The sequence below is a fragment of the Protomyctophum bolini genome, assembly GCF_963924005.1.
Source record: "Protomyctophum bolini genome assembly, chromosome: 23".
NCBI lineage: Eukaryota > Metazoa > Chordata > Actinopteri > Myctophiformes > Myctophidae > Protomyctophum > Protomyctophum bolini.
This window is the reverse complement of record NC_137884.1, coordinates 7,063,812-7,078,665: the sequence shown is the minus strand read 5'-3', so window position 1 is coordinate 7,078,665 and position 14,854 is coordinate 7,063,812. Positions and strand designations below refer to the sequence as shown.

At 43.5% G+C, this 14,854-nt stretch overlaps 2 protein-coding genes across 5 annotated transcripts in view; both read left to right on the top strand.

Annotated features, from left to right (window-relative positions):
• celsr1a (cadherin EGF LAG seven-pass G-type receptor 1a) overlaps positions 1 to 6,452 on the top strand; it is a 123,458-nt gene extending 117,006 nt beyond the window's left edge. For 3 of the 4 annotated variants that reach the window (XM_080757615.1, XM_080757614.1, XM_080757612.1), the window contains 5 exons: positions 2,058 to 2,158; positions 2,332 to 2,475; positions 3,296 to 3,517; positions 4,116 to 4,446; positions 6,316 to 6,452. In XM_080757615.1, the coding sequence (XP_080613741.1) occupies positions 2,058 to 2,158; positions 2,332 to 2,475; positions 3,296 to 3,517; positions 4,116 to 4,446; positions 6,316 to 6,343 (826 nt within the window). In that variant the 3' untranslated portion in view covers positions 6,344 to 6,452. Of the gene's footprint in view, positions 1 to 2,057; positions 2,159 to 2,331; positions 2,476 to 3,295; positions 3,518 to 4,115; positions 4,447 to 6,282 lie in introns of all 4 variants that reach the window. The other variant, XM_080757613.1, reaches the window with a different exon arrangement.
• A 5,735-nt stretch (positions 6,453 to 12,187) lies between these two features.
• LOC308310621 (toll-like receptor 1) lies at positions 12,188 to 14,808 on the top strand (the record flags this gene model as incomplete). Its single annotated transcript, XM_080757002.1, has 2 exons — positions 12,188 to 12,242; positions 13,184 to 14,808. 2 exons carry the CDS (start codon positions 12,188 to 12,190, stop codon positions 14,806 to 14,808), a joined length of 1,680 nt encoding a protein of 559 aa, XP_080613128.1.
• Between the last annotated feature and the right edge of the window lie 46 nt (positions 14,809 to 14,854).

Here is a 14,854-nt window from a genome sequence, read left to right as displayed (position 1 = left end):
CATGGCTCGCTAGCTAGCTAATACAAATACTGTAGGACTGAAGTCCTGAGCTCTATTGACAAGTAGTTTAAGGAATCAAGGTCTTAAGAAACACTCCGCACAAAATAATTGTTCTATGTTTTTTTATTCATCGCAGCAAATGTGCAAAAAAAACGTGACGTTTGTCAGACTGCTTCTTCGGTAAATAAAGAAATATTTTGTGAGTGCAGACTGTTTCTTAAGATCGCTAAGCCAGCTAACACACTGACCGCATGGCAAAGCTGGTTACACACAGTCTTTGCACACTTGCGCACACACACAAGTGTGTGTGTGCGCACGCGTGTGTGTGTGTGTGGGTGTGTGTGTGTGTGTGTGTGTGTGTGTGTGTGTGTGTGTGTGTGTGCGCGTGTGCGTGTGCGTGGTCACTTTTCTTTGCCGTGGTGCATATTAGTCAATGCATGGATGGCTGTGGGCTTTGTTTGCACCCTTTTTCAGTTGTGTGGGTCATATTGCTCTGTGATTTCTCCTTCTGGTGATGTATGTCTGACACACACACACACACACACACACACACACACACACACACACACACACCCTGCTTTTTCTCGCTTCATTTGTATTATAACATAACCCCAAAACATTCTTAAATTACTCAACCCATGAATATTTCAGCCTTGAAATATTTAAAGGAGATTTATTTTGTGTTTTCGGTTGCTCTTTCTGCACTCGCATGTTGCTCCAGAATGCACATCTGCATGCAGGATATGCAGGTGCATGGCCTCCACACAGAGGACAACAGCACCTCTCCCCACCATATCATACATTATGTGTTTGTGATAACCTCGTTTACAGGACATTTTATGACTGAATATACTGTATGTCATTCTTAATAATAACAAAAAAAGCAACGCAACGTCTCGTCAGCTTGTATTATCATCGGCTATTTTCGGCAATGATATTTTGGGGTAGAGGGGAAAAAGGACCAGGTACAGAATCGACCCAGGTTGAGAGCTAAAAGAGACGGCGCTTCAAGGCAGCAAAAGCTCCTGGCGCAGCGCGCAGGGCACATTATTCAGATTCAAGAAGGCAGGCTCCGTCCGAATTTTACAGCGGGTCACGTTCAACACATTGCTCATGTTCAACAGTGACAGACATGGAAGAACAGACAACTTTGTTTTCACTGCGGATGAACGCTGTTAAATCAGTTTGTACAGAATCGCACTTCTGAAGCCGTAAAGCTGTCATTGCCGCGTAATAGGAGCTGAAACTGGGGTCAACAAGTCAGAGAGAGATACCCCCCCTCGGGGATATATGCTGTATTGATGGATTACGTAACAGAGAGATTGAGAAATGTTAAAGCAAGCACGCGCATGCACACGCGCGCACACACACGCACACGCGCGCACACACACACACACACACACACACACACACACACACACACACACACACACACACACACACACACACACACACGCACACACACACATGGATTATCCTCCAGGTGAACGCCTCAACACAGGCTACGCTAGTGCATGATGGGAAAGGAAGTTCTACTTCATGAAAAATAATAAGGAGTGGGGTAAACGATGAAAGAGGGAGGGAAGACAAGGGAAAGAAACACAACGGACAATGGAAAAACACAACACTGTTTATTTGGCTGGGATTCTGATTTGAAGTTGTGTCTAGCCTCCAGATTCAAATGTCTTCCTGAATGGAGATGATAAACAGCTCAGTGGGGCGCAGCTTCCAATGTTTGACTCTTTTTTTAATGCTGTCAAACAGCACCATCTTCTGGTGTTTTTTATGGCAGCTGTCACAAAAAAACATGTTCATTTCACTCTGATGCTTACTCCTCTCCTCTCCTCTCCTCTCCTCTCCTCTCCTCTCCTCTCCTCTCCTCTCCTCTCCTCTCCTCTCCTCTCCTCTCCTCTCCTCTCCTCTCCTCTCCTCTCCTCTCCTCTCCTCTCCTCTCCTCTCCTCTCCCTCCCATCCCATCGTGTGGCTCTCTCATTCTTTTCTCTTTCCTTGTCTATCTTAACCCTGTCTGTCTGTCCTTGTCTCCTCGTCCTGTTCAGGGAAGACTCGGGACAGAAGCCGAGTGTGTCTTCGGGGACAGCCAAGGGACACACCGACCTGGACGGTCCTCTGTTCCACAGAAACGGCACCAAGGGAGACGGTGAGACACGAACTGAATGACATTAGTTGTATTTCGTGAGATGCTGGTTATATGCTGGTCGCACACACACACACACACACACATGCCGCTGCTGTGCCCTATACGCATTACACATATACTGTAGAAACTCTGCTCTATGTTCTGCTAACCACATGAATGTGTGTCTTTGTCAGACTCCGACTCGGACAGTGAGTTGTCGGTGGACGAACACAGCTCGTCGTACGCGTCGTCGCAGTCCTCCGACAGCGAGGACGACCACCTGGACATCAAACCCCAGTGGAACAACGAGAGACAGCCTGTCCACAGCACGCCCAAAGGTACATGTCTTTGACGCCATTTAACGCCTTTTTGGTGTTTTAAGCATTACGTTATACTTTAGCTATTGAAAAATAGCAGACCTACAAGCTCGTAGCTCGAGCTTGTAAGTATATATCTGAGCGAAGGTTTTTAACTCAAATCTTTGCTTCTGGTGAGGTCCCTGGAACAACATATTTTCAGATGGCGGTCGGCGGCCGATTGACATTTAGAAGACATTTGTAGAATCGTCCTCAGGTCTAAATGGACCGATACAGTGGTTTTCAAGCTTTTTCATATCAAGGTCCATTATTTGTTTGGCTTTTGAGCCGCTGACCATCATTTAAAGATATTTAGCCTCTCAGACCCCAAACTTTTAATATTTTGTCGTCGTTGGATAAGATTTTGTCCACAATTCCGTAGCATAATAGGAGAGATAACAGGCAAACGTTGATCAAAATAACAATTATTCTACATTTCTCTAATTGTGTAGACTACTTGTAAATTAAGTGATGCAGATGTTTAATAATAAATTGACTCTTGAGAGGGTACATTGAAAATTATCTGCACAGGGGCACTCATGGGGGTTAATCCGGCCCTGCCTGATGGGAAAATCATCTCTCGATTAGCATGCTTTTAATCAATCTCTATAAACCCCCTCAAGGACCACTGGTGTCTCAGTCATGAGAGTCAAATATGTGTATAACAACACGTATTGCACAGTAATGGTTTTATTGTAAAATCAACAGTAAAATCATGCGTTCAGTCAGTGGCGTTGTAAAAACATGCTAATCGCATGTGTGTGTGGTGTGGAATCGTGTGTGTGTGCTTTACCATTTTAAGATAAAGGTAATCCGGTGGAGGCAGTGGCCAATCACGTGAAGCCTTACTGGCCGCCGACGGAGCCAACCACAGCCAGTGACAGTGAGGAGCCAGGAGACAGGTTAAAGGTGGAGACGAAGGTGAACGTAGAGCTCAACCATGTGGCGGACAGAGAGAGGGAGGAAACAGCGCCCCCTGTCCAAGCCAACAGCAACACCAACCAGCAGCCAGAGCACAGGAAGGGTGAGATAGTCTGTTATCCTCAATAATAACCACCTGCCTTCCATTTTGGTTGAATTAATCACTTCACTATAATGCGGGGGGAAACCCACAGCTGGTATCGCTCGACCGATGTACCGCTTTGGCTGAAATATCGGCTATTATTTGACCTTTTTGATGACGTCGATCAATTATTGCAGTCAATTACGCACCTTCCTGGTTCTCTTGACAAAAGTCAGTGGGAGTTTTGCATTGGATTTTTTAAATTATTGCCGGAAATAAAATGTCATGATGTCTACACGTTTGGGTAATCTTCAAAATGAACACCTGTTTTATGATTTTTATTTTCCACCCTAAAACATGATCATCAGGTATTATTATAATATAAGGAGGAAGAACTTCTTCCAAAAAGTGTACAGTATTTGTTAATACCGTTTGACTGTCAAGGGTTCAGCCTCCAGGAAGAAACCCTAAATACAAAGTTAATACACCATTGCACATAAAAGCGACTCCAGGGTGTCTAATGAAGCACTGTCACCTCATAGACACATGAAAAACTGGAAAAATACAAAAATTGTGGCACTCCATCTTTAATAATAATACTATATTTCCTGTTCTTCAGGTATTTTAAAGAACAAGATAAGCTACCCTCCCCCGCTGACCGACAAGAACATGAAGAACCGCCTGAGGGAGAAGCTGAGCGACTACAACCCTCCTACCATCACCTCCCCTCCCGCGCCCAAGAACAACACCACCTCCTCGTCGCCCCCGCCCGCTCCCCTGCCCTCCTCCGTCAACTGCGTCAAGCCCCCCGTGGCCCCCAGACCCGCGCAGGCCCCCGGCCCCCCGGCGCAGACCACCACCACAGGCCCCGTGTACCGCGAGACCAACGGCGGACTGGCAATGCACCTCAAGTCTCCCACGGTCAACGGAGGCAACGAGTCAGAATCCGAGTGAGTAGTCCTTTAATTATCACAGTCTTCTATCTGTCTGTCCAAGAGCCCCACCCTGGCTTACACCATATTGTTGCTGTCGGGCAGAAACCTCTTATCTCCATAATATCTTTTTCGTAAATTAACACCCCGCTTGATCGCACGTTTCAAGCTTGTATATCTGCCACCTTTGCTCATTTTGAATAATAATCCTGGAAATAACAGTTTTTGAGATAATGAGGTTTCCACCCCGACAGAGGCGATATAAGTGTACAGCATATCAACATGTTAAACATGTATCGCCGATGAGGACCTGACGGGAGTGCGGTCGGTGCCCAGTTAGTGTGAAATCGGTCGGATCGGCAGATCTGGACCAGCAGGCCTCGGTCCAGGTCTTCACACACGGGAACGGAACTACACTCCCTGTCTCTCTCAGTCCTCTGCGATACACGCCCCGACACCCAGAAAATTACTTTATTGTCTCCACCAGGCCGAAGGCATGAGGAGAGAGTCTGTTTTGCACTCCGTCCGCATGTGTGTCCCTGAGTGTGTGCGTCTGTCCGTCCGTCCGTCCGTCTGTTACCAGCTAATCTCTAGCACCGTTAACCCGGTCGATGCCAAATTCTGCACACACACTTCCTGGATGCCAACCATGAACCTCTGCCCCAAATGTTCCGCCACCAGGAGGACAACTTTTGAATACAAAAAATGTATCCAGATTCTGTCCAAAAATCCTGTAAATCGATACACACTATCTCTATAGTCATGTGTTCAAGATGGATCTGTCCGATATTTCATATTCCATCCTAGTTGGCTAAAATTGGCTTTCAAAGTTTGCAGGATTGGCCCGTTTTGAACAAAAGGCCTCAAATCATGAACGCAGTATGCAATTTACATGAGATTTTTCACAGACTTTCCTATTAGGCTGAAGAATATATCCCACCCATTTCACATTGGCTTGTTATAGCGCCACCAAAAGGAGGATTTTTGCAAAACACTTTTTTTTAAACAAAATGCGTCAAATCATCCAATTGCCATCTATGGCACCCTTTTCACATTGGCCTATTATAGCGCCACAACCTGACCTGCCCTGGTGGAGACCTTTATCTAGTTTTCTATCAGTTACACATGAGGCCTTGAATTCATGGAGATTAAAAAAAAGAAAATGTCACATTCCTAAGCCAACAATTTGATGACCGGTCTCCTACTGAGCAGCCACACGGCCATCGAATTATTGGCTCAGCAATGTGACATAAACAAAAAAACATAGCCATGAATTCACGGCTTCGTGGCGTTGGTAATTGATAGAAAATAATTAATTATTTGGGTGAACTGCTTTTTTAAAGCAGGTCAACCTGGATTATTGCTGTAATCGCGCTAATGCTGTGCATGTCAACGCTTCAATCTAATTATTACCATAACCTGATTTTTCTCAGCAATGGCATTATTAACGTGCTTGTAAAAAGAGAAGTGATTACTTTTTTTTATTTATTTTTTTACATAAAGTAAGATCTACTGCAGAGACATGCCAACATGTCATTGTGATGGGGGGACCCCCAGGGGTCCAGGGGGTTGATAGATTACAAAATCGACACCTTACTGGCCTGTAAATAACTGAGTGTATACAGATGGAAGCAAATGGAACCGCAGGGTCCATTTGGTTCCACCACCATGCTGCATGTTTAACGGCCCACCTCCCTGCACTCATCTAACCTCGCATGTCCTACCTTTCCTTCTCCCCTCCCCTTCTGTTTTTTTTTTTTTCACCTATCTTTCACATCCCTCTCTCCTTTCGTCTTTCCCCCGCATCCCTCCCATCCCCCACTCTCGTTTTTGTTCTGTTCTCTGTCCTCCCAGTGACAGTAATGAGACTTCAATCTGACCTGATAGGAAAACGCAGAGCAGTCTCCCCCTGTGAGAGGAGGCGCACACACACCCCCACACACACCTCCACGGGAGAGAGGAGGAGGAGAACACAAGAGGAGGATGAAGAGGAGATGACAATAAAAGAGAAGACGTGATAGCGGATGAGATGGGCAAGAGAAGGGATTCTACATTGGAGAGAGAGAGAGAGAGAGAGAGAGAGAGAGAGGCTTCAAGTATTCCAGAGGTCCTATCTCTATCTATCTATCTATCTATCTATCTATCTATCTATCTATCTATCTATCTATCTATCTATCTATCTATCTATCTATCTATCTATCTATCTATCTATCTATCTATCTACCTACCTACCTACCTACCTACCTACCTACCTCCCTACCTCTATCCATCTATCTCTATCTATTCATCCATCCGTCCATACAACCTCTCTCTCACCTCCTCTCACTGGAGCAGCAGCAGCGCCCCCTACAGACTGACTGGGTGAAGAACTTGGTTAAAGAAAAGACAGATGAAAGGATAAAGGGAACGTTGGACTGAAACGGGACACAACGGAACCTTGTGTGCCAAAAAAAATAAACAGAACCACTAAAAGGAGCGAGAATTGAAAGGAAGAAAAGAAATGGAAAAAGTCCCCCCAGAATGCACTGTGAGCCCGCCGGAAACCAAGCAGCCTTCTCCTCCATGGACGATTGTGAGGGATCTAGGGTGATTTCGTTGAAATATTATACCACTAACATGGCGGAAAAAAACGTCTGATCTCTGGTCAGTGTTTAGGGGCAGTTTCCGGTACACATGGACATAATAACGTAGATACAGGTGTGCGGCCGCCGAGTGCTGCGTCAGACTCGAACAATGCATGCTTGTGCAGCCCCCGGTTGTAGTCCAAATGGTTTACAAAGGACTACGAGTTCCACATAAGCACTGGCGGGACCGCACCAGGACGTCCTGTGTCGCTTGGATTATTCCAGACATGAAGCTTGTTGTATGCATGTGTTCATCTCAGAGTGGCGCAGAATATCCTCACTCGAACTTTTTGGGACAGACTCACAGACTCACCAAGTGCTCTTCCAGCCAGATTTGCATTCAGAGTGTAATTAATTGTAGATATTTCTAAAGCAAAAAAGAAACAAGTCTATTTTGTATAGCTTCTGAATGGAAGAAAAATCCTATCGTATGCTGTTATTAATTGACTGATGTGCAAATGAGTCAAAATGTGTGCCTTTTGTCCTGTGTGCCTGGATTCAGGTTTCGAGGTCCTTACACACCCAAGAGCAATTTTTTCGTGCAATGAATTTGCCCGAAAATATATATTTTTGACATGTTATTTGTGTCATAATTGAGTACATCCACACAGAACATGAATACTAAACAACGAGGCTTGCTTGTCACCACAAATAAAGCAATCAACCTATGAATGAGGGATCCGCTTTATGAAGTTTCATGAAAGACATTCGGCGACACATTTTCGTATTATATATGGACGTGTTTATTCGTCAGGCCTCCGGTGTGTAAAGACCTTTATGCATGCATAGAAACACTCGCGTATGAGTGTTTGTGTATAATACAATGTGGTAAACAGAATTATGACATTGTACATGCATAGTACCACTACCATGCACCAAATACAATGTATGGATACACACTGCAGTAAACTAACACACGCTTTGGCTTGTGTGACCCACAATGTCACAAGTGCTCATACACTGCGGATTCCCAGGGGTTTGTTTTCACTCAGTGTAACTTGGACCTCAGAGTTAAATCAAGACTCAGGAATTTGCAGTGTCCAAAGTTCCCTTTTTTCAGGTCTAAATGAAAGGTGCTGTAAGTGATATTCTTGGGTTAAAACAAAAAGGCTCTTGTTAAAGCTCTATGTTCTTAGAGTAATCATTGCTTTAAAGTGTTCAGTAACAGAGAGGTCTCCCCATCTCTTACGCTCATTAGAAACAGAAAATACATTTTCAGTCGGGTTGCAATTTCATCCAAATTAGGAGAGAGTACCAGTTTTTCAGCTTCAATTATATTGAGCTGGAGGGACAGAGAGATCCCTATTAGCGAACAAACACTTTATACTGTAGCAATGATTACTTATTTTAACAAAAAAAAAACCACTTACACCACCTTGAACCATTATTTTGTGGAATGTGACCGAGTTCCCCTGTGATTACAAGCAATGTGCTTTAAAGTCTGAGTTATACTTCTGCGCAGGCCGTGTCGCTCGTCGACAATAGCAGAAAGCAGACAATAGCAGATCTGCTGTCTCCGTTGTCCAACAGAGAATGAATTAAGCATAATTAAGACTAAGATACTTTCCCTGTGTCCGTCCTGCCTGATTGTACAATGCTTGAGCACACACAAACACACCGCTTTACCAAAGTCACGACACATTACGAGGTTGGGTTGTACTTAAGTACAGTACTTGAGCAAATGTAGTATTTAGTTACTTTCCACCACTGACCTCGGCTCACTCTTGAGTTCACTTCATAGGCTCTAAGTATGCACACAGAATAACTCTTCCTACTTCCTTCACAGGTGTTCACAGGTGTTACTGATTATACTAATTATGTTCCATTTAGTGTACTGTGGTTCTCAAAGCTTTTCATTTTAAGGACCCCTATAACTCTGAGAGTGTACAAAATGTAATTTGTACACACCCGTACGGGGCCTTTGGAACACACTCAAGGACACCTGTGAGACCCACTGGTGTTGTACAATAGCAGTGCCCTGCCACTGTTTGACCAGAATGGAACAGAGCCTTAATTTGCATCATTGAATCCACACCTGTGAAGGAAGTAGGGAAGGGGCCTGGAATCCTGTGTGCATAGAGCCTGGATATCATTGGTCATCTGACCAGTTTCATTGGCTTTCATTGGATCAAATCGACAGGAACTGGAGCACACACAGCCCAGGAAAAGTGTGGATTCAAACCAATACAAAGTTAGACGTTGACATAGCGGAGATACTGTTGATTTGCTCCATTAATTTGCTACCCCGGCACCTGCAGCATGGGAGACCACAGATCAAGACGGAGAGCTATCAGGTAGTACCCCTGCATTGTTTGAATTACCCACTAAAAGCATCTGTGTCATTTTAGATTTGAGCTGTATATCGTTGTTTTTGGGCAGAAACCAAAGCGACTTGTTTGGAGCTTGTGCAGTAGACCGTTGAATTTGAATCCTGAAAAAATAAGGGATTTGGAGGTTTCCATCCGACAGAGACGATATACTGTATAGCAACATGGTCAGGATTTAGAAGGCATTTGTAGAATCGGCCTCAGGTCTTAATGGATTCAAATAAACTTCACCTAGAACCTGCCACAAGGATTACAAGACCCACTGTAGTCCTTTTTACTACCTAGTTGGTACAATGAAAATAATGTAAAGTTTACTCCCCACCGAATGCCTGTATACACACACACACACACACACACACACAGAAGAGAAACTGAAAGAAAAACAAAATCCCAGACCCAGTGTTTTGCTTTTATATAATCTGTTTATAAATGTCATTGGGTTTTTTTAGGTTTTTTTCTGTTGTTTTTTTTTTATGATCCAAGACACTGGAAATGTTTTGTAACATAATGTATATTTATTTTTTATGGTTTTAAGACACTGGAAAAAAAGAGATGATTGTGACTGTAAGATTAAAGATGACACATTGAATTTTTTAACGTCTCCAACATATTGCTGTCAGATTCAAACTTGTTGCTGCACGCAAAGAGTACAGCAACAACTTCATCTTAACAGTGAGCCAACATCCGTTTGAATTGGTTCGCTATAGTATCTGTTGGCCGATCAGCACCAAATTTCTTGTGCACCAAATATTTAGGTTAACTTTATTTATTTTTGTCTTTCTACTGTCTGTCAAATATTTCTAATATCACTAACGTACAGTATATGCATAAACTAATTAAGTGGCATTTGTTGCCCATAGTTCAGGAGCCTATATCCTGTTTACATAGCGATAGGCAGCTTGATGTACAAGTATAGTACCCCCCCTGGACATGACAGTAGTAGCACACAAATCCATTTCACCCACTTCTTTACAACTGTAAACCTGGTGCATTTATATAGCGCCTTTATCCAAAACGCTTTACATCGATTGTGCATTACATTCACCCATTCACACACACACACACACACATTCATACACCGATGGCGGCGGAAACCATGCAAGGCACCAACCAGCACATCAGGAGCAATTAGGGGTTCATTGTCTTGCTCAAGGACACTTCGACACTTAGATTGGGGAATGTTTAGGGATCTCCATATACAGTGTTTCTCAAACCTTTTAATGTTAAGAAACCCCAGATTAATATAATAAAGTATTTGGCCACAACCACAAACCCCTTGTGAAAACATTTTGTGCTGAGTGAGGACCCCATTACAACATTGTTTTGTTAAAATAAATTGTTTCAAAATATTCCAAGTAATAGGCCTACGTTGTACTCTAAAAGAGTACTGTCATGTGGGCTACATTTACATACCGTAATTAATGCGGGATTCATTATTATATAAATGTGGCCCACCTGACAGTACAGCTCAAAGGGTAATAATAGGACAATCCCTAGATAAAACAAACCTGTTACAGAAATCAGCACAAGGATCCAAAGCACTCCAGGCAGACGTCCAAGGGGATACCAGCGTGGCGCATGCTAGGAGGCACGTGGTGGGAGACCCCTTCAACATGAACACAGAGCAGGGACCCTAGGTAAATATCTCTGACACACACGCACACAGACACACTCACTATCTCAAGTATTAAAGTTTCGTCTGGTTTCCTGTGTTTCACAACTGCGCTACTGTTAACCCATTAAAACCGGGAAAGCATCTGTGTCATTTTAGATTTTTGCATTGGCTATCCAAAAATAGCAGATAAGTGTTTCACATTGGGGTCTGCGGCCAAAACCCGGCCTCGGGTCCTATTGCATTAACATAAAGGGAAAAAGAGCGTCACACTAAATTAGTTCAATTAAAAATGTAACAGTGTAAGGGGCATGGCGCCAAGGGTATCGCTCATTTGTCGAGGTCCCGACGCCAGGAAATCAACACTTGGCCAATCACAGAAACCCACAAGCATTGTCTGAACTGGGCAGAACGGGATCGATATCCAGTTAGAGCCACAACTTGGTTGAACCTGGCTGTAACCTACTGCAGTCTGTAGCCTACCATAACGTTATTGAACATAATCTGAATGAAAGATGCTAATGTATAAAAGTATATGCTCTCTCTCTCTCTCTCTCTCTCTCTCTCTCTCTGTAATGACAGGACAGGAAGACTTTCATCCGGTATTATTGTGTGAGTTGATCAAAACATTATTGCATGCTTGACATGTCTTGTAGCCTAGGCTATACAGTATACAATGCCAGCTGGTAACACTATAAATCATATACTTCTGATGATACATAATAACCTTATCAAAGCACAGTCATTATTGTCATTGCAGAAGGGCCTGCTCTTGACTTTACTTTCCAGTGTCCATGCATGGGTTCTTTCGGACATGTTCATTGCGTATTTATTCCCCAGGTGATTTATTTTAACCGCCATCAGTCGGCAATTTTATAATTTATTAACTTTAGCTCTGTTGTTAGATTGGAAGTACACATATTGGAAGTATTGGAATACACATATTGTGTCTTATGTTTCATCTTGATTGTGTTGCTTTACACAACACAATCAAGATCACAATCATACACAATCACCTGGGGAATAAATACGCAATAAACATGTCCGAAAGAACCCATGAGAAGTGAACAAAAGGGATCTTCACTTGTGAAAGCAGAATAACAAATAGTACAGTAGACTATTGAGATGGAAAAGAGGAACTAGTCTAAGTAAATAGTCTAAGCTTACTGTAATTGTAACTTTATATGGGGATATAAATGGATGACCTGAAGAGCTTCATCTTACTGTTTGTGAAGTCATGGCCAAGCAAAGGTAAAGCATTTTCTGTTGTTCTAATAACTATTATTTTGTAATTATTGTTTCATTTATTGTTTCATTTGAATTTTCTCCATTATACTGTAGAACTCATTTGTGTTCATCTTTCTACTACAGAGCTTTGCTGTTCAGTACGGTTGCTGTGGTTTCCCTCCTGACAGCCATCGGGGATCAAGGCTTGGAACTATGTGTAACCTCAAGGCGACAGATCCAAGACCTCTCCAAACAAAACTTAACAAGTGTTCCCCCTAATCTGCCGGACAACACACAATATTTGGATGTTTCTTACAACCACATTGCACAACTGGACGAAGCTCCCTTTGTCAGACTTTCCCAGCTCTGCTTCCTTAAAGTAGACCACTGTAACCTCCGGGCAATATCTCCCATGTTGTTTAAACGAACGCAGAGACTCCAAGTTCTGAACATTTCTCACAATTCCTTATTGGCCATTCCTGTAATTCTGTTGCCACAGCTCAAAATCCTTGACCTGTCAAACAACCTGTATGACAGTTACCGCCTACCACCTTCATTTCAGACACTGACACATTTGGAAATCCTTTTATTGGGAAGTATAAATGCTCTGTCGTTGAACTACAATGACTTCACTCCCTGTAGAAACGTCTCTTTGAAACATCTCACATTGGGAGCAGGAATTAAGTGGGAACGATATGATTCTGGTGCTCTTGCAGAATTGAAGTCTCTCCAGACATTTATACTCAACATGACTGAATGCGAGAATTTGGACATATTTGGGATTCTACTCAAGGACTTAAATGAGACCCAAACACGAGAATTAACATTTATTAAGCCATTTCCAGATGACTGCAAAGTGTCAGGTGACCATTTTAAGAATTTGTCAAAAATGCCACTATTACGAAATCTTACATTTGTGAACACTTTGATTAATAGCACTTTTATAGTTCAGCTTTTCAAAACAGTATGGCTTTCCCCTATTGATACGTTTGCATTGGTAAACATACTTTATAATGAAGACACACCAGAGGGGTTTCAGTTCCCTAGTATGCACTCAATCAACCTTCGCTCTATGATCTTTGATGGCGTGTCCCATCGCCAGTACCAATACCCCAGAATTAACATCAGCGTTTACGCTCTTGACTCATTGACCTATGTAAAGTTCTCCCACTCTGGAATGAACATTTCACCATGCAACCTCATAGCGGCAATACCATTACTGGAGATACTGGATCTCTCGGATAACCTACTGTCAGACCTTGGGTTTTGGTGGCCGTCGTGCTCAAATACCTCTGTCTTCCCCAAACTCAGATGGCTATCTCTGAGCAAGAACCGGTTTGTCAGTCTGTCCTTCATCTCCAGTAAGACACATCAGATGAAAGCCCTGGAGTCTTTGGACCTGAGTGACAACTCCATCATTACGGACCAGCCATGCACTTGGCCTACTCACCTCAAAGAGCTGAGCCTACAGAACAACAACCTAGGTAGCACTGTTTTCAAATACCTTTCTCCGCATTTTGAGAGAATTGACTTATCCAAAACGGCCATCACGACGATATCACGGGAGATCCTGTTGCAATTCCCTCGACTGACTCACCTTTATCTGAGCTCTAACAACATACAGGCCCTCCCGCTGGATGTCTATGCCCCAAATCTGCTCAGGCTGTATATCGACCATAATGCCATCACGGTAATCTCCAAAGAGTCCTTCCTGGGCCTGCCGAGACTACAGGTCCTCAAAGCTGGAGACAATCCATTCGCATGTTCATGTGATTCTTTTTGGTTTCTGAATGCTCTGAATAAGTCTTTGCTCTCTGACTGGCCTTTGGAATATACATGCAGCATCCCACCATCAGCAGCCGGTCTGCTACTCTCCGAGTATAAAACAAGTAAGCTGGCTTGTGATAAGTCACTTCAGGCAGCAGTGTCGGTGTCTGTGACATTTGCGATTTGTGCGGGCCTGGGTCTTGTTTTCTATGTTTGTGATGGGATGTGGTATGCAAAGATGCTGTGGGTGTGGATCAGGGTGAAAAGGAGAGGCAAGAAGCGGGCCGACATGTTGGCGAATGCATCGTTTCAATATCATGCTTTCATCTCCTACAGCCATCATGACTCCAGTTGGGTTGACAGTCAGCTGGCGCCATCTCTTGAGGGATCGGGACTTTCTCTCTGCATTCACGAGCGTGACTTTGTCCCTGGCGAATGGATCATTGACAACATCATTAACTGTGTCGAGGCCAGCTACAAGACACTGTTTGTGCTCTCCAGAAACTTTGTCCAGAGTGACTGGTGCAACTACGAGCTTTTCTTTGCCCAACACAGAGCCATAAGTGTGCAGGAAGACTCTTTAGTTTTTATTCTATTAGAGCCGATTCCAATGGACTCTCTGCCAAAGAAGTTCCTAAAACTAAGGAGTTTGCTCATGCAGCAGACTTACCTCGAGTGGCCAGAAGATGAGCGAAAGCAACGTGTTTTCTGGGCAAGCCTTAAGTCAATGCTACACGCTGCAGACAAGAGAATGGCTCTAAAGGATGTGGCTGTGGCTATATCGGATACATTGCCTCTGCTCACAGATGTTGATGAAAACTAAACATTACACAGCAACATTTGGAGTGTTAACCTAACTCTGAGAGTGT